The sequence below is a fragment of the Strix uralensis genome, chromosome 16 (assembly GCF_047716275.1).
Source record: "Strix uralensis isolate ZFMK-TIS-50842 chromosome 16, bStrUra1, whole genome shotgun sequence".
NCBI classification, from domain to species: Eukaryota; Metazoa; Chordata; class Aves; order Strigiformes; family Strigidae; genus Strix; species Strix uralensis.
The window spans coordinates 3,108,558-3,128,213 of record NC_133987.1 but is presented as its reverse complement, the minus strand read 5'-3'; the positions used below and the strand labels follow the sequence as shown (position 1 = coordinate 3,128,213).

At 42.6% G+C, this 19,656-nt stretch overlaps 1 protein-coding gene across 2 annotated transcripts; it reads left to right on the top strand.

Annotated features, from left to right (window-relative positions):
- Nucleotides 1–6,538: 6,538 nt before the first annotated feature.
- On the top strand, nucleotides 6,539–16,967 carry ALG1 (ALG1 chitobiosyldiphosphodolichol beta-mannosyltransferase). 2 transcript variants are annotated; one of them, XM_074886060.1, is made up of 13 exons: nucleotides 6,544–6,851; nucleotides 7,008–7,085; nucleotides 7,619–7,722; nucleotides 8,219–8,367; nucleotides 8,964–9,053; nucleotides 9,707–9,817; nucleotides 10,734–10,855; nucleotides 12,284–12,322; nucleotides 12,911–12,970; nucleotides 14,403–14,513; nucleotides 15,480–15,594; nucleotides 16,342–16,417; nucleotides 16,741–16,967. In XM_074886060.1, the coding sequence occupies exons 1-13, from the start codon at nucleotides 6,650–6,652 to the stop codon at nucleotides 16,873–16,875; spliced, it is 1,392 nt and encodes a 463-aa protein (XP_074742161.1). In that variant the 5' UTR covers nucleotides 6,544–6,649; the 3' UTR covers nucleotides 16,876–16,967. The 2 variants fall into 2 exon arrangements, with proteins under 2 accessions (XP_074742162.1, XP_074742161.1); XM_074886061.1 differs by lacking the exon at nucleotides 12,284–12,322 and having other exon boundaries at nucleotides 6,539–6,851.
- Nucleotides 16,968–19,656: the final 2,689 nt, after the last annotated feature.

Sequence of the window (19,656 nt, the reverse complement as noted above, 5' to 3'; positions counted from 1 at the left end):
TAGGGCCAAGCGCCTGGTGAGCTGTTGCTTCAAAAATTAACAATTGCGTTGCTTCTGACTGAGAAGCAGTCCCTTCCCATTTGGCCCTTTTTCTCAGCAAATCATAAAGAGGTCTGGCAATGATAGAAAAGTCCAGGATGCGTTTTCTCCAGAACACAAATAACCCTAAAGCATGCTGCAAACCCTTTTTTGATTCAGGCATTTTAATCTCATCTAGGGAAGTGAGGGTGTCCAGTGGGATACATGTCATTCCCCCTTTCCACCAAATTCCCAAAAACTTTACTTCTTGTGAGGGCTTTTGGACCTTTTCTGGGGGAATTTGCAAACCCAAGTTCTCCAGATAAGAGATTATATTCTGTTGGGTTGCCCCCACCTCCTCTTCTTTATCTCCCCCCACGAGAATATCATCAGTGTACTGACAGACAGCTGTGCCTTTGGCTTTTGGTATTTTCTCCAGTTCTTGAGCTAGAGCATGGTGAGCTAGTGTAGGGGAATGTTTGTATCCCTGAGGCAGCTGGGTGAAGGTAAATTGTTTCCCTTCCACATAAAAGCAAAACGATCTCTGTCGTCTGATCGCAAAGGTATCATGAAAAACATCTTTAACATCTCTGGTTGCCATCATCGGATGAGCTTTCTCTTGAATTACAGAATCACAGAATCACAGAATCGTCTAGGTTGGAAAAGACCTTGAAGATCATCTAGTCCAACCACTGACCTAACACTGCCAGATCCCAACTACACCAGATCCCTCAGCGCTAAGTCAACTTTACTCTTCAACCCCTCCAGGGATGGGGACTCCACCGCCTCCCTGGGCAGCCCATTCCAACACCTGACTACCTGTTCTGTAAAGAAATGTTTCCTAATATCCAGTCTAAACCTTCCCCGGCGCAACTTGAGGCCATTCCCTCTTGTCCTGTCACTTGTCACTTGGTTATTGTTATTGTTATTATTATTGTTATTGTTATTATTGAATTGTTATTACCAGTTTGGCCATATTAGGGACTGCGGCAGTTAGAGGCTCTGTGTTAGCATTCAGCCTCCAAAAATCTACTGTGAGCCTCCACTTCCCGTTAGGTTTTCTCACTGGCCACACTGGAGAGTTGAAAGGAGAATGGGTATTTATCACCACTCCTTGCTCCCGCATTTCCTGCATGACTGGTTTGATACCTTCCTTTGCTCCCAGGGGGAGGGGATATTGTTTAACATTAGTTACTTTGCTAAACGGCAGAGGGGGTGCAGTTTGAAGTAGCCTGATGTTCAGCTGGGGTGTCCCAAAAGTCCACAACAATCCTTCTGAATCCTCCCACCCCCTTCCTTTAAGGGCATCCATTCCTAACAAGTCAGTTGGAATGTCCCCAACTACCATGACAATAGTGACCGTGCTTTCCTCTCCTGGCAACATCAGCTTTACTACCGGAGCAACATTCATAACCTCTGTTGACCCTAAAGCATTCAGGACACAAATGCTTTGCTTAGAGGGAATCACCCCACCCCTCTGTGCATCTTCCTCAGTCAGGGCAGAGATCTGTGCACCGGTATCAATTAAAAAGGTTACGAGTGCACGCTTAAGACCCACAATAGCTGTAATCAATAAATCTCCTCTATTAGTTTTAGTGAGCTGTCGGATGTAAATCCATCCTCTGTTCCCCCGCCCACTACTAGGGAACGGAGGTTCTAGTTTCCCTGCTCACTTTTCCCATCGCCCGTGTCCTCCACGGGGGGGAACCATGGGCATGACAGGAGAGATTTCTTTATACTTCTGTGAGTGCCGTGGGTGTTGTTTTGGACTACACCACTTTGATACCAATTTGCTCAGCTTATCAGTGGGTAAACCATCCATTATATCCCTGGGAACTCCTTTTTTAATTCCCAAAGCCCACCACTGTTGTCGAGTCACGGGCTGTCCTCCCCTCCCTGTTTTAGAGCAGGAATAGTCAGCAACAGCAGCGTGGTCAGTTTTACCAGCAAAAAGGGGTAGATCTTTAGCTCCTACTTGATGGATTCCTCTCGATTTCTCCTCCAGACTTTTCACAGGACCATATTTTCTACTATAGTCTCCCAGTTCCTGGGCTACCTCTCCCCATGTCCACACCTTTTTATGATTTGAAGGGGAAGGAGTTGAGCTATGATTAAAAGGCGAATATGTGTAAGCATTAATTTCATGTCTCTTGCTTTTCAGAAAGCTCTCCAGCTTTTCTGTAGGGCCTAATGATGCGATGGGCTTTTGGAGATCAATCCCCGTAGACTTAAGCAACTCTGTGAGTCCCCTTGTCAAAGGAGTCACGATCTCAGGATCCACCGGCAGCATCATTGGAGATTCACATCCGGGAACTAACTTCCTTTCATGTATCATTTGCAGGCAGGCTGCTTTGTGCACATTTTCTAGCAATTGATCAACTGTGCCGGTGATTGCCAGGGGATCCCCCCTGTCCAAAGGGTTCAGCCCTCCGGCCCAATAAGCAGCCCGCTGGGTTAGGGACCATGGGGCACGTGCATCTCCTGTTGTTAAAAAGACGCCGTGACCCCAGTAACCACTTGCTTCTTTTTCACTTAACTGAATTTGGTCCCCCCCGGTTAGGGATACGCGCCACACATACTCCATTTCGGATTCTTTAGGAAGGCGCCCATATACTCTTTTCATTTTGGCCAATTCAGTGGGAGTATATGGTATCCCCTTAGTTGTAATATGAGGGTCATTATCCTTATCATTTATATAAGCATATTCTGCTTTAATCAAAGGTCTCACTCGGGGCTTTTCCCTGAAGTATTTCCTCGCTTCCTTTAGTTCCTCTTGGGGATATATTGGGCTTATTTGCTGAATACCTGTTTTCTCCGTCTTCATTTCTACCTCACCCAACGATTCAGCAGTCTTTGAATATTCCTCTCTTAAGGCATCTTTTAACAAGTAATTTTCTTCCTCTAACTCCTCTTTTTCCTCTATCTGCTGTTTTAACAAGCAAATTACTTTCTCTTTCTCTGCTAACTCCTCTTCCAGGTTGGAGATTGTTTTCTGCAAAAGTTGCACCAAATTTTCAAGAGATTCTATGATTTGTTTTTCATGACTACGCCGCTTAAAGTGGTCTTCAACTGCTGCAACCAGGCTGGCTCCTAGAACTGCACAGATAGACTCATTCTGTAAAGAAATCACTCGGTCTGTTACACTCTGCAAATTTGTCCAATTATCTCGAGCCCAATCTTCCCCCGGTGGGGAGGGTCGAGCTCCATACTTTGCCAAGAGTGCATAGAACGAGTCAAGATTTTTCACTAACGGAGAGTCTTGATAATCATCCTTTTCAGTCATTCTTATTACAAAGGGACCAAACTCACTTCGGGGAGGATGAACTTAGTTACACGCACACGCAGCAACTGCTGCGTCGCCCTCCTCTTCCCCGAGTGACTGAAGGGACCAAAATCTACAACGGGGAGTCAAAACTTAGTTACACACAAGTGAAGACTTCCTCTGCTTGTCCCTTCAACTTCCCTGGGTAGTCAACCTCATCTATTTGAGGACAGTTCCCCCTTTTGCACTAAGAGATCCTTGTACTTGATCCTGATAGACAGAGCCCTCAATTCGAGTTTGGGGTGCAATACACCGAGGCGTGTGTGGTGTGCGGGAATCTCGAATCGCCCCCCTTGCTTTCTGGACACTCTCACCCTTTCGGGTGTAGGGCCAGGTGCGGCTGGAACGAAACGTTCTTCCCCTGTTACAGACCACACACAACCTGCACCCCCCTGCCTCTCAGGATCCTGTCCGTGATGCCCGTTTAAGGTCACGGTTCACTCGGTGAACTCATGATGGTTCGTTTACTATGATCTCAAAAGTGCAAAATTAAGGCAACCAACACCAAAGGGGATTGTATCAATCAAACTGTGAAACGTTATTGTGTTGCCCATGAAGCAGCATGTGGTAGAGATGGGTGAAAGAAAGGGGAAAAGTTTAGACAGAAGAGAAAGAGAGGTTATAGCTACCACCGCTGACCTTAAGACGTCCTAATGGTCCCGGGTCCAGCCAGTGCTCTGTCATCGGACATCATGATTCTTGGTGGGGAAGCTTCAAATTTTTCTTGCCCAGAAGTCATCTTTTATGCTTAGTAACACACCTTGCTCCTCCTCTGCCTCAGGGATCTCCACCCTTCTTGGAATTCAATTATCATATCTCCGCCTTTCTCGAGCCAGGCTACCACACATGCATGAGGGAGGAGTGTCTGAGGTGTGGTCAGTCTTGGAGGCAGGTAGCCTTCAACCAGGAGGTGTGCTTTGGTATTATAATGAAGCAAAGTTCATCTAAAGTTCATGATTTCTTCATTGATGTTATGGCAACAGTTGTGATCCATCTTTTTTGACAGTAGCTATGTGGTTATCTCTAACAGCTCCGGCTAGGCTCAGGTACCAAAGAACAGCACAGCACTCTATACCACACAGCTCAGGCACCGAACAATAGCACAGCACTCCCTGCACCACACGGGTCAGTACCCAGCAGAACAGCACAGCACTCTTTGTACCACACAGTTCTGTATTCCAAAGAACAGCACAGCACTCTTTGTACCACACAGTTCTGTATTCAGGAGCCTTTGCACCACATTCCACTCTTGGGATCAGCAACTGTGTTCCAAACAGGTCGTTGTCGGGCACCTCACTGTCCATATCCCTGATGACAGTGTGGAGACGATGCTGATCTTCTGACCCACTCTTACAATATTGCACAGCATTTTATTAGATTTTTTCTTTTCCTCCAATCTGAAGTAGGGAAGAGAGGATCTGAGAGCTGTGAATTGCAATTGAAAATCTTACATTGGATTCAAATATTCTGCAATAAGTCAGTCTAATAACATTATTTTTTTATCAGGATGCATCTTCATGGACCATAGGCTCCCCACAAATATAGTGTGTCCTTCTGAAAAAGCCTGGAGGGAATGGAAAAGAACATCAGTATCTGATATACCTACACAGCCAGCAGGAACCCTCATCATCAATCTGTTTCAACAATGTATGAAATAACATTTTCAACCAGCTTGTTTGGCTTTCGACACATAGAGTTGTCCCAATAAACACATATGTTGCCTGGTGCCTAAGAACTAATGGAGCACAAGCCTCATACCCTTGGTTACTGGTAATGCGTCACATGAATGATGTGCATGTTATCCTTTGCAACTGGAATGGCCATTCTACAGATTTTTGGGATGAAGTACACAGATAAAATATTGTTGTCAGTCAGGAGGGAAAGGAGTGGCCCTAAAATTAAGTTGAGAAGTTGGGGAAAAAATGACCAATAAAATTACAAATATGTTCCTAGCTATCTTAGGTGTATCACTGCAGTTCAGGCTATTTGCAAGTGGAATCAAGGAACCACAGGCTCTTTGCTCTGCTAAACCTATCTTAGGAATGGTGTTCAGAGAAACCTGTTTTATGCCAGAGGCTAGTTCATTTCCCCTTCCTGTGGCCCTTTTTCACAGCTGCTTCTTCCTCAAATTCTGAAAGCAAATCAGAGAAGAAAGTCTGTAATTAATGGCGCTGTAGAGGGAGTTCTCAGGTCCTGCCTGATTTCTTTGGTGTCTATACCCAAAGGTACTCTCACATGCATATGTGTGTAGCTATTCTGAAGAAAAATCTAGTTAGCCAGTTTTTTAGCTTGCTGACATACCACAGAATAAGGCTCTTTTCTGCCCAAAATGACAGAAGAAAAAGGGTCCCTTTAAAGAAAGTTAATGGTAGTGCTATAGAATGATAGGATCTCATTTGCAAATAACCTATATGCCAGAAAGAATCATTTTTGTCTCTCAACAGATATTGGCCAAGCATATCACTGCAACTTCAGTGCCATCCACCAGACAGCTTAGAGGGACCAAACAGGGAAGCTATGGAAGGGACCACAGGTTTCGTTCCAGTGACTTGAAAACAAGCACTAGGCACATGATCATCAAGCCTGAAGCTGATCTGGCTTCTCTGTGGCCTTTGGAGCTGAATATCCCTGCTGTGCAGACCTGCCCTCAGTGCATTTCTCCAGGCCACCCAAAAAATCATCAGCAGGTTCTTAGCCCTGAAGAGCCCTTGTTGCCTAAGCACACTCAGGAGGGATGCCAGATGTTGCCCTCGCTCTTCATTAACTTCAGCATTTTTGTTGTTTCATTGCATAAAAGCAAAACACTCCAGTACAAATACCTTGAGCTTGAACAAGAACTGTTTTTCTTCACTATCACAGGTACTAGTTATTTTTATCTTTGAAATATTTGGGGTCATTCTGCACTAGAGAATGCATCGCTTTTTCAAAGACAGCTCCTCACGAAGCTTTCACCTCAGGCACGCTGATCAAGTAATTCACGTTCTGAGGGCTGCTCTTCCAGGGCTCCTTTCAAGTACCCTGCAGAAAGAAGATTAATTTGCCATACTACTATAAACTCGCAGTCCATCCCCCCCTCTTTTTTTTTTTTTGTCATTTTAAAATACAGAGTTTTGAAGCTTCCTCTAGTGACCACTATTTTTTCCCGGCACATACCCTACCTTTGCATTTTTCTTTTTTTTTTTTCTTTTTACCCTGGAGCCTCTGGCCGCTCTGCTCGCCCCGCGCCGAGCCGGCCCGAGGCCGGGTCCCCTCAGAGCGCGGCGCCTCCAGGGGGCGCCCTCGCGCCCTTCCCGCCGCCGGTGGCACAAGATGGCGGCGGGCGGCGCGGCGCTGGCGCTGGCCGCGGCGGTGCTGGCGGCGCTGCTGTGGCGGCGGCGGGCGGTGGCAGCGGGTGGCGCGGGGCGAGTGTGCGTGGCGGTGCTGGGCGACCTGGGCCGCAGCCCACGGATGCAGTACCACGCGCTGTCGCTGGCCCGGCACGGACGCGGCGTCGAGCTGCTGGGCTACCTGCGTGAGTGAGGGCGGGCGGCTCCTTCCAACCCCCCCCCCCCTCGACCCTCCCCAGGGGACGGCGCTGGCGCGGCCCGGTTTGAGCTCCGCTGGGGCGGGGGTCGGGCCGGGGCGGTGTGCGGGGCCGCTCCTCTGACGGGCCTCTCCCCTCTGGCAGAGAGCAGGCCGCACGGCGACGTGCTGCGGAGCGGGCGGATCCGGCTGGTGCCCGTGGCGGAGCTACGCGGCCTGCGAGGTGAGCGCGGGAAGGCCTCGGCCCGGGGTCGCGGAGTAGCCGGAGCGAAGCTGTGGCGGGTGCTGGTGTTCGCGGGGAGCGGAGGACAAAGGGGAAACGAGGTTTACGGGGGAAAATAAACAACCCGAAGGGGGTTCGGGCCTCGCTGCCGCGGGGCGATGGGGCTGAGCCGTGGCGCAGAGGCTGCACATCCTTGGTGCCTCCCTGCCTGCTTTAGGCACTTGCCTCTGTGGTATTGGAGCACATTAATGTAGTTCTGATACAGGCTGAAGCAGGGACATTTAAAAAAATAATTGTTTCTTTTTTATTTTTACCTTGTGCGTATGTTTATCCATACCTACCCCACTTCTTTTCTATACAAAACGCAGAATGGGAATTTGTAGGGATTGTGAGGTATTTGTTTAAAAACAGGTTTCCATTTTTCTGGCGTACCGTTATTTTAAACCTTTCTCTGCAGAGGTGGCTGGTTCTGTATGAAGTGCACATTTCTGGAGAGCTGTAACATTCTTACCAGGTTTTCTGTCGTTTTACAGTTGGCCCGAAGCTTTTCCAGTATGTCATAAAAGTCATTGTGCAGACAATACAATTACTGTATACAATGCTGAAGATAAATCAGCCGTCCTATATTCTTCTTCAGGTAGGTTTTGTGTTGGGACTAATATTAATAAAAATAAGTAGTACTACCTTACATGGCGTTTTTAGCAGTCTCAGACATTGTTCTAATTGAGAACTAAAACTGGCCTCATGAACGGTGTAAACCTATATCAAACTATTTATTTGGCTCTAAACTTTGATTTTTCTGTTAACAACTCACGTTTGTGCCTCCTGTTAGTTGAGCTTTTGAATTTCATGGGCATGGATAGCAGTAAAGAATAAATTTTAACATGAATGTTTGGGTGTTTATTGGAGGGGAACTTTGATCCTGATCGAACAGTAAAGTTGAAGTGCCCACCTATCTTCATAGGATAAACTGGCAGTTCTGTAATTGGTGAACATAAAAATGTCTCTGTTCATTAAGATCCTTCAAAGCGATGTAATTTCAATCATCTGATTTTCTTTCTCTGGTAGTTGCTTAGTGTTTGCCACTTGATCACAGTCTTCTGCTATTTTTATTTATTTTATTTCTTCATCAGAATCCTCCAGGCTTACCTAGCATAGCTGTTGCCTGGGTAGCCTGTCTTTTTTGGAGAAGCAAACTGATAATTGATTGGCACAACTATGGATATACTGTAATGAGTCTGAATCATGGAAGAAATCACCCACTAGTACAAATTGCAAAATGGTTTGTACAGTAATTTCTTTTCCTCTTTATAAATTATGTACCTTTGCAGAATTCAGAAGAATGGAAGCCAGTGGGGAGAGTGTAATTAGCAAGGGGCTGTTTCCATGAGGATTTCTGGATTTTGCTTTGTTAAACTGCTTTTTATTTCAGAAAGTGCATTCTGTAAAACGCCTTTGTTAAAGGTGTAGGAAGGCAATTGATGAAAGCAGGTTGCTTTTTTGTGCATATGCAAACTTCGATCTTGTTACTAGAATTTCTTTATACGTACTGGGTTTTTTTATTCTCTAATTCTGCTTTACACTCCAACTCATCGTTAAATGTCTGTTTCTTGCTGAATCTGACTGCTTACGTGTAGATAAAGGCTTTAAAGGCTTTCAAGTCTGATGTTCTTCGACCTTAGAGTGTAAGGGAATCATGCTGTATCCCTTCTCATAAACTGACACTGCTGCAGTATAAGGAGTCAATAATTGATAATTAAATTTCATTTGCTGGGAAGAATTGGGGTTTTTTTCAGGCATGGGCGCTGTTTGGCAGTTAGTGTTTGACTCATGCAATTGCCTGCCTGTGGTTTTTAACTAAGATTTCATTTTTGTCAGGTATGAAAAGCTTTTTGGACGTTTGTCTGACTACAACTTGTGTGTCACTAATGCAATGAAAGAAGATCTGTGGGTGAATTGCAACATAAAGTAAGTCACATACCTCTGACAAAGTAGTGTGTGCATATGAGAAGTAAAATGAAAGAACATATCCCTTATTTTGGGTTCAGAGCAATCTCACAAAAGCAACTTTCCCAGGCCTGTCCATCACCACTGAAACATGTTAGCTCGGTTTTGTAATGAGCTAGTGGACTGTGGACCTTCATTACCTGTCATAATTAACACCCCATTGGCTAGAAGGTGGCAGTCCAGGTGTTACGGAAGTTTGCTACCCAGCTGCGTATGGAATTGGAATGAGGCAGACATCACGGTGGTTTTTAGCAGTTAGTGTGCCCTGCAAGTTTTTGTTTTGCAGTCAGAGGGCTTTAAGATCAGAGTTGCTCAGGGAAAGTTGTGAAGTAAGTTTAAAAATCAGGACAATGATGTCTGCAGCTTTTGCAGTTGTATTACACCCCTTGAATATGCACACAAGGAAGAGTTCCTTTGTTACAGGATTAATAGTCCACCTTGGTGTATTCCAGCAAACTTCAGGAATACAGAAAGTTGTAAGAGTCAAAAAATTAATTATTTTGCTCTATTGATTTACTTAATTACTTTCTGCATTATGTTGTAGCCTGTCACTTTACCATATACATTTTGTAACATCTGTTGTTTATTTAACTTGTGAATTTATTTCATTACAGGGCAGTAACACTGTATGACAAGCCAGCTTCTTATTTTAAGGAAACACCATTAGAACTTCAACATCATTTGTACATGAAACTTGCCAAAGACTATGAGGCTTTTAAACCACGGTATGTGTAAGTGAAGCATGCAGTTATAGTCCTTAACTGAATGTCTTAAAGTTATTGCACTTAGTTACCAGAAATACTTTTGCATGGGGTCAGGAGTTACTGAACAGCAGCAGGCAGGGTGGTTTCTGTGTGCTCTTAGCCAGCAGCTGATGCTGTGCAAATTAGCTTAATTGTTGCTGGGAGAGGCCAGAATGAGTGAAATGATTGCACTGTGCTAAGACAATGCTTGGTGTGTGAAACAATGAAGGGTTTTATTTTTAAAGAAGTTGGCATAAGTACTGAGGCAATCTGTAATAGAATGTCTCTGGGGTGGAACTCAGCAGTTGTCTAATTCCCACTGAACTAGATGACAGCGATTGGATGCTCCGTTAACAGCATCCCTTCCTTTCACTTGCTATGGAGAGCTTTTAAGTGTTAAATGTTCCTCCCTGGCTATGTGCAGGGTGTCTCCTAAAGTAGATTTAACAGGGAGGTGCCCTATCAAATCAGTGCTTGAAAACCAAGTGAAAGCCATAGTGTATATCAGGTTCTTTTTGGAAGTGCCCACCACAGAATGTACAGGTTCTGAGTTCAGTTGAATAAAGGTACTGTTGGCCTCCATGCTCAACTATATGCTTGAGACAGAGCTGGAAAGAGAGGCTGACTATTTTCTCAACTCATTAAGGAAAACACTGTGTTAGAAGATGGCGTCGTGCCTATAGCAGTAGTATCACTAGGCTCTTGGTAGCAATAGAAAAGATGAAAAATTATCTCTTATGATCAGGTATCTCTCTGCAGCTCAGTACTGTAATGACTGTGTTTCTGGAGAAGTAGAGCAGCAAATCTGAAACAAAGTGTTTGGAAATTCATGCCAGTTAAGCACAATATTTCCTTCTGTGTTTGTGTAGTCCATACTCAGAAAATCCTTTTTCCGTAGTACAGAGTCTGTCGGTTTGAATGCAGAGAGGTCTGCCTTTACAGAAGTGGATGAAAAAAATGGACACGTGATAAAGACCAGAGGACGGCCAGCTCTTCTCATCAGCAGCACAAGCTGGACAGGTTTGGAAACAAGTAGTTCTGTCACCAAAACGGGATAAAATATTGACACCAATGTGATGTAGATGAGCAGACACTCCTTTATTAACAGCTGGGTGCGCAGGGGAGTCATCTCACCAGCAGCACACACCTAACTCGTGTAGCATGCTGATTATATAGGATACAGTCATACATATTAATCAAGTTCTCATACATACACATTAACTCCCATAACTCATTTTCATATTCCCACCTCTTTCTGGTCACACGCCCTTGAGTCCTGAAATGAGTCGGGGGCTGCTTTTGCCACCACCACGGACTACTCACCTAAAAGAACGACCCTCCAACACCCTTGACTCAAGGACTTTGGCTCACATTGCAATTTTAACATGCTTCAGGGCCCTTTCACAATACAACTTTTAAAACACCTGGTCTACAGGGCAATAAATCATCCTCACCAGACAGTCTGACAATGGTACCTCATCTAGCAGCATAACTGGTTGTATGGTTACTTTAAACTAAATACAACATCTCTATGACTACTTAAAACATTACATCACTATTTTTTATGAAAAATGGTATTTCTGTGAGATTCCATTTAATTGATTAGTCCTAATCATTCCTTATCAAAATCACCAAAAAACATCAACTCAATAACAAATCAGTAACTGTAAGTTTTATTTTTAATACTTAACCACTGTTTAACAAAAGATAAAACTAGGACTGTTTATACTTCCTCACACTTGACACCCTGTAGAGGCACGTTTACATCATCAGTGGCAAAGCTATATTTTTCCTTCATTTGGCTGGAAGAACTTGAAGACAAGTTGTATATGATATACCTCAGTGGCTAAAAATGAATGATTTTTTTAAGCTGTATTTTAATTATAGAGCTACAGTCTAGAGGCTCAGCTTCAAGAATGATTAAAAGAGATTTCCAACTTCTTTTTTTAACTTTCATTCTAGACATACTATCTTGCATGGTAGTGTAAAATAGATTAAGAAACTAAAGTATTTACTCCTTTATTTCTGATAATGTGTATTACATAAGTATCTTTTTTTCTCTGTATGAAAAAGGGAACAGAGAGTGGAAACAAATCCATTGCTAGTAACCATGGGCACAACTGTCTGTACCTTTGAATTAACAGGGCAGTTTCTACACTTAATTCTCCAGCTTTAGCAACTAGAAAATGTTAACTTGATAGCTTTGAGGATGTGCAGTATTTGTGGTTTGTTTGTCTGTCACGGTGCCAATAAGGGGAGCAAATAAGCACTGTATGTGGTTATAGACTTTTAATTATGAAAATAGTTACAGCAGATTTTTAATAGGAAGAGCATGGTCCATACTTAAATCATGTAGGTGAAGGTGAGGAAAATCTTGATTGTTATTTAAAGACGATTCATTATAAATCATAGAAATATGAATATCACTAATAAAGCCTTTTCTTTCAGAGGATGAAGACTTTTCAGTCCTTTTAAAAGCTTTAGAAGGTAGGTGTGAGGGAATTAATCTCACCTGTTTGGAGGGGAATGGTTGTATTCTGGACAGTTATGATGAGTTTTGTTAAAGAACAGTTCTTCCATATTCAAGTGAAAGTGCAGGTCTATTTGATTAATTAGCAGTGGTTTAAGAGTAGTAGTTGAAATATAGTAGTGTAATATCTGTATTCAATTAGAGTAGTTGTCAGGAGAATTATATTTCTAAGTAGCCTGTAAATTGCAGTTTCATTTTCTAAGCTATTACATACGCTCTCCATAGGCACCTGCCAGTAGGAAGGAAGGGAATGCACATTGTCTTATTTTGGAGACTTTGCATCTGCTGTTTCTAAATTGATAGATTGGAAGAGCTGATATGGTGTAGTCAAACAAATGCTTTGTGAACAGTGCATTTTAAACAGACCATAATTTATTTCTATAGAAGTTTGTCAATTTTAATGTTGCTAAATTTACTACTATTTTACTAGGTATATGCGTGTAAATAAATTACTTGAAGTAGGAAGCTAAACAATATGCTGTGACCATTCTTTAACCAAGCATCTGTATATTTGTCAACTCTAAACAGTTTTTTATCTTCTCCAGATTATGAGCAGTATATCAATGAGGGAGTCAAGCTTCCGCCTTTAGTATGTGTGATAACAGGTAATATTTTGTTTATGTTACAGTTCTTTCAGTGCTAATAATAGAAGATTTCATTTTCACTTTTGTTCTCTGCTGACTCTTCTGTTGATGGTGAAGAGAGAGGAGGGGCTGTTGGCTTTTTGTCTGGTTGTAGAAGTAGTGATTTATGGTTGGATTGTTGCAGCCGTGTAATCATGGCACATTTTTAAAGAGGAGAAGCTCTCAGCCTCTCTATCTAGTACAGCTGTGCGTTGCTCCACATTCAAAAGAATTTGAGGTCAGCATTGAGATGAAGTTTTGCCAGAAAGTTGTGTAGACAGAATGTGTGTTATTTGGGTAGCTTTCTCACTAAGAGCAAACTAAAACTTAGTGTGATTTTGAAGGGCCAGTTGTGCTGATGAAATTTGTCACTAGTTATTTGGTTATCTTACGGCTGTAGGCAAAATGCAGGTCAGGACTGGGGGATATTGATGGGCCCAGGCCAGTTGTATGAGGTTCGACAAGGCTCAGTGCCGGGTCCTGCACCTGGGTCACAACAACCAACGCTACAGGCTTGGAGACGAGTGGCTGGAAAGCTGCCCGGTGGAAAAGGATCTGGGGGTGTTGGTCAACAGCAGCTGAATATGAGCCAGCAGTGTGGCCAAGAAGGCCAATGGCATCCTGGCTTGTATCAGTACTAGCGTGGCCAGCAGGGACAGGGAAGGGATCTGACCCCTGTGCTCGGCACTGGTGAGGCCGCCCCTCGATGACTGGGTTCAGTTTTGGGCCCCTCACTGCAAGAAGACATTGAGGTGCTGGGGTGTGTCCAGAGAAGGGCAACGAAGCTGGTGAAGGTTCTAGAGCACAAGTCTTGTGAGGAGCTGCTGGGGGAACTGGGGGTGTTTAGTCTGGAGAAAAGGAGGCTGAGGGGAGACCTTATGGCTCTCTACAGCTACCTGAGAGGAGGTTGTAGCGAGGTGGGGGTCGGTCTCTTCTCTCAAGCAACAAGCAATAGGACGAGAAGAAACAACCTCAAGTTGCACCAGGGAAGGTTTAGACTGGATATTGGGAAAAATTTCTTCACTGAAAGGGTTGTCGAGCACAGGAACAGGCTGCCCAGGTTGAGTCACCACCCTGGAGGTATCTTGAAAATGTGTAGATGTGGTGCTCAGGGACATGGTTTAGTGGTAGGCTTGGCAGTATTAGGTTAATGATTGGACTTGATGATCTTAAAGGTCCTTTCCAACTGAAGTGATTCTGTATTGATGGCACCTTATTCTAAATCCTGAGTAGGAGGGAGGTCTAGGTTCACATAGTTTTCAAGGGGACTTAGTCTTTTACATATCTTTCTGGGGATTGTGTGTGATATCTGGTACAACAGGAGTTTGTCAGCTGTACAGTAAGATGCACAGGCCACAGTATTTTCAGTCATTGTGATAAAACTATTATATATTTATTTTTCTTTTTTAAACAGGTAAAGGACCTCTAAAAGACTACTACAATGGACTGATAAATAAACTGCACTTTAAACATATCCAGATCTGTACACCGTGGCTTGAAGCTGAGGATTACCCTCTTCTGCTTGGTAAACAGTGGATTATGAAATAGGCTTGAGAATGTGTGAAGAAGAATTTAGCACAGTTGCAGAGAGCTGACAACAGATTTTGCCCAGAAGCTGGCAGAATATAATAAGCAAATGAAGTTGCTGGTTAGTGACAGTATATTTGCGGTTTTGGTTCATGCCAGCGAAACTGCTAAATTTCTTTTAACTACAGTTTTTCACTGTTACGCTAAGAATAGTACCTGTGTTGCTATTTTAGCCTGTTCTTTGTACTCTTTGTTTCTTCTAACTATGCTGAAACACAGGGTGCCTGTGCAGTTTCAGGGTCACTTCAGTAAATGAAATCAAAGTTTTTGGCTGAGCAACCAAAAGTAGCTGAAATTCTAAATTAAAATGTCCCTGGAATAGTGTTCCCTCAGTGTCTTCACTGTATTAACATAAAGTGTGAGTAAGCTTAATAAAGTACACACTCAACTTGATCTACATTCTGCGGGGTTAGAGCCTGCCAATTTATATGGCTGTAAAACGCTGTGTTTATTTGGTACTTTTTAACTAATGAATATAATGTCTGTAAAATCATACCTTAATTTCTCTATTTTGAAATCACTTCAACTGGAAGAGGTCGCTAGTGAGCCATGCAGCATAACCTGTCTGGATTGTGATGGAGTTTTCCTGGGCACTTACCCATTCTTAGTAGATTAAGAAGCAGAAAGGCTGTTTTAAGATCAATGAAATTTTAAAATCCCCTTTAATTTAATCCGCACTCGCCTGGTATGTTTCTAAAGCCTGACTAATTTTGGTTACAAAATATATTGCACTTCCCGCCCCTGCCCCGAGTGCTTAAAATTGAGTCAGTCTGGATGGTGTTCAAGGTAGCTCATGTTTAACTTGCATCACCCAAAGTAGTACATAAATAGAAAGGTTTACAGTAAGACTTGAGGAGCTGCGTTGAGACAATTCAGCCTCTTGTCTGTTCCGTTTGCTTTTCAGGCTCAGCAGACCTGGGAGTGTGTCTCCATAAATCATCTAGTGGTTTGGATTTACCCATGAAGGTGGTGGATATGTTTGGCTGTTGTTTGCCTGTGTGTGCAATATATTTTGAATGGTAAGAACTTGTTTATTCTGTTAACAGTTTAAGTGGATCATATAAAACGTTATTCTTAAAAAGCAAGAGTTCAGCTGCCGCATGTATCAAATGAGATTCCAGTAGTATTATGCCATAGTAACTTTTTTTTAATTCAATATGATAGGTTAGAAATCAAGGTGGATTTACTGTAAGCTAAAAATTAAAGTTGGGAGCTTTTAATGCAACCACTTGCCTTAAAAAATAACTACCCTGTGATCCTTTGTTTCCATATACTTCATTTAATCTGCATAGACGTGTCTGTTCTGTGAAGGGGTGAGTGTATGCATCGTCAGTCTTAGAATTTATGGTCCTTTGGGGAGACAGTAGCTTTTATAAAGAAAGATAAATGCTCTGTGAAGAGCTCATGAACTGGCTCATGGACAGATTTTCCTTGTGGGCTAATTTTAAAATAGATTATTGCCCTGATTTTCAATGTATGTGCAGATGAGTGGCACAAAGCTGGAGTGAGGGCCCTTTTGCACCGTAATGGTAGATTTAAATAGTCTGACATAGAAGGGAGAAACAATCTTTAAATTTAAATGTTTAAAAACTGCCACCTTCATTCTGTTTTGTCAGGTATGAAGCTCGTAGCTAGACATCCAGGATCATTATGTTACAGACATCCTAGTGTGATCTTTTTGGATATCACTGTGCAAGTTTTTAAATGTGTTATGTCCTTCTCGCTGCTTTTTGTCTCACGTTTTCTTCTGTTACTTTTGTTCACAGTTTACATGAACTTGTGAAACATGACGAAAACGGTCTGATATTTAGGGACTCAAAGGAACTTGCAGAACAACTAAAGGTAAAGGCTTGACTGATTTTTCTTTCCCACTAGCTATAACTGCAAAGGTGCTACCATGTGAGCCACTTTTCTGTGTCTGTCATCCGTGTATTTTGCTTTCTCAGAAGATACTGCTTTGGCTGGTGAATATTATTTGCCTCACTTCTATTTAAATATGAATCTGAAGCTAGCAAGAACATGTAAAATTTGTCATTGTTCACTATTTATAGGTCCAGACGAAAGCGTGCTCTCTTACTGCAGCAGTGTAGTTGAGGGTTAACATTGGGGAGGTTAGAACGAGCCTAAAATGTAACATGATGGTATTTTTCTGTTTTTCCTTACAGATGCTTTTCTTGGGATTTCCTACACTGGAGGGCAAACTTCACAACTTCAGAAAAAACCTTCGTGCATCCAAGCAGCTGCGCTGGGATGAGAGTTGGGACCAGACTGTTCTTCCTTTGTTTGGGCAGAATGAATGACTTTTTGTGGGGGGAGGAGGGTGTCAAAAAAGCCAATGCATTCCTAGAGCTGCACAGATTTGATAAATAGTGAATAAACACTTTGTATTGTCTATAGTTGCAGTTTTTAACTACTTCATCTTGGAACAAGTGTTTGGACGCACCTCTGCCTTTAAAATTTGAGATTCTCCTGTAAGAATAGTGCTGAAGGTGCAGCCGAGGCTATTTGTTGTGTGCTAACAGTGTAAATCTTGAGGGAAGAGATGGTTCCTGCGCTGAAGAGCTTGAGCCTTGCCATCTGGACTGCCTTTCCTTCCTTACCACTTGGGATGAATCTTTAGAAAGTGAGAGGGATGTTTAGTTTCTCTAGGAACTCGTGTGCAAAATCTGTTACCTGTGCTGCTTAAGGGTCACTTTGGTGAAGATACTTGAATGCATATGTAAAGCATCACCAGTTACACCTATAGTACAGTGAGCACTTTAGTAGGTGATTTGGGTATGTTTTCTTACAAATGGGAGATGCCTTCTATTGGAATTGTTTTATTTGAACTGAGAATACAGCGGGATTTTTGTTTTTTCTACCAGTTAATATCTTGGCTAGTCTTCCCTAGACAAGTGCTGAATATCCTCTTGCATAATTTTGAGACAGAACAATTTCATTTCAAAGTTGTTTTCCTTTTTACAATGTGTGCAAGAATGTGAAAGCACAGCCACTGGTATGTGACAGCTTTATTGAACACTTAGAGGAAAATAGACCTTTCAGTGAGTGTTGTCCTTGTACACTGAAGTGAACGTGCCCATTTACCTTGAGAAAGAACATAAAATTTGTGCCTTTTTGAACAGATGAATAGAAAAAGTCAAACCAAAACATATTATTGAAGTCTGTAACTTGATAAAAGGGCACCCCGCTTTCTGAGTGCTCACTCAGGTATACCCGTCAGCTTTTGATTGTTAATATCAATATTCATATACAGACCTAATGCTTACAAGATGCTTTTTTTCATCACCTTTTTGATTACAAAATAGATGTCAGTCATTTAAGGAATAAATGTGCTTGGTTTTATCATGTGGTTACTGCTCTTTGGGGTTCCTCGCTCAGTGGTGGCAGATGATTGCAATGGGTTCTGTACCAGCATTTTTGAACCCACTTAGAGTAGTCATTTAAAATCTGCTTTTGTCAGGCTCGACAGCCATTTGCTGATATTGCCTTTCCCCTTCTGCACCGTGGTTACAGTAAACTCTTGGGAAAAAAGATTGTTGACAATGATTTAGTTCCACTGGTAGGAAGGTGAAAATAAGATTGCTTACTGCAGGAGTCTGGCAATTTCACTAGTTTGAAGAATGATCCATCAAGATTTATGTGGTGATTTTATTTTATTTTTTTCCTACTGTTGTCAAGCAAAATCCTGTCTGGTGGTTTGGCCATTCCCCTTTAGCCCTTGATGTGCACACAGAGGTAAATTAGGCACTTCTCTGAACAGTATGCTGAAAGCTTGAGAGAGGTTTCATCGTCCTATAAAAATTTTTTAGATCCAAAATGAGCCATCTGTACAGAACATTTGAGTGACTTGAATTTTCTGTAAGGGGAGATAAAGGAGTGTTTGGGCTGCTAGCATGTATTTACAAATAGTACCTTTGAATTCTTCCTTCTCGAGGAGGAGTTACTTCTGCACATCCAACTTCATACTAGCAGTCATGGCCTCCTTTGGCTTGGAGAGTAAGGTGATTATTCAAGTTTCAAATTACCTATCATCCATTTTCTCTCCATTACTACAGAAGGAGGCAGCTAAAGTCTATGTTCATTTTCTTTTAAGTAGCTTTTAAAACAAGGAACAGGAAAGGAAGTCGAGGAGAAAGAACAGTATATTTGATTTTCTGTCCAACAGGAAAATGATTAATGGATTACAAAAAGTTTCAGAGAAGGTGAGCTCCATTCTTCCTCACAGTATATGTAGAGCATTGCTACAGAGTATGATTCTTTTTTCATTTTCTGGCCAGTCTGAGAGGCTGGCTTCCCAAGAGCTAGTTGTGACAGACCTTACGGGGGAGTAAAGATGCACCGGAGTTACAGCAGCGTCTATTACCTCCTCTTGCAGCATCCTGTAAGCTTGTGACACAATCTGCTATGTTCACTGGGGGTGTTAACTGATATTGATTTGAGCTGATTTTAATGATTTTTGATGATTTGGATTTAAATAAGGAATGATTTAGAGTAACTATACAACCAGATGTGCTGCTACAAAATTCTTTGTAAAGTCCCAGGCTGAGGCCACGTAGACTAGTGATAACCATTAACCAGATTTCTGTACAAAGAATAAGACTCGTGATGCGGTACCATTGTTAGACTGTTCAGTCAGGATGATTTATTGCCCTGTAGACCAGGTGTTCTAAAAGTTACATTGTGAAAGGGCCTCGAGGCATGTTAAAATTGCAATGTGAGCCAAAGTCCTTGAGTCAAGGGTGTTGGAGGGTCGTTCTTTTAGGTGAGTAGTCCGTGGTGGTGGCAAAAGCAGCCCCCGACTCATTTCAGGACTCAAGTGCGTGTGACCAGAAAGAGGTGGGAATATGAAAATGAGTTATGGGAGTTAATGTGTATGTATGAGAACTTGATTAATATGTATGACTGTATCCTATATAATCAGCATGCTACACGAGTTAGGTGTGTGCTGCTGGTGGGACAACTCCCCTACGCCCCCGGCCATAGATAAAGGAGTGTCTGCTCATCTACATCACATTGGTGTCAATAGGTTCTTTTACCCCGTTCTGGTGACAGGGGTATTATTAAGAGGACCCATACTGCAA

Excerpts from the sequence above, each read along its gene's own strand:
- ALG1 (XM_074886060.1), top strand. The coding sequence starts at position 6,650 with ATGGCGGCGGGCGGCGCGGCGCTGGCGCTGGCCGCGGCGGTGCTGGCG. Across the intron at positions 7,723-8,218 it reads CGTCCTATATTCTTCTTCAG|AATCCTCCAGGCTTACCTAG; the intron begins GTAGGTTTTGTG and ends TTTCTTCATCAG. Across the intron at positions 16,418-16,740 it reads AACTTGCAGAACAACTAAAG|ATGCTTTTCTTGGGATTTCC; the intron begins GTAAAGGCTTGA and ends TTTTCCTTACAG.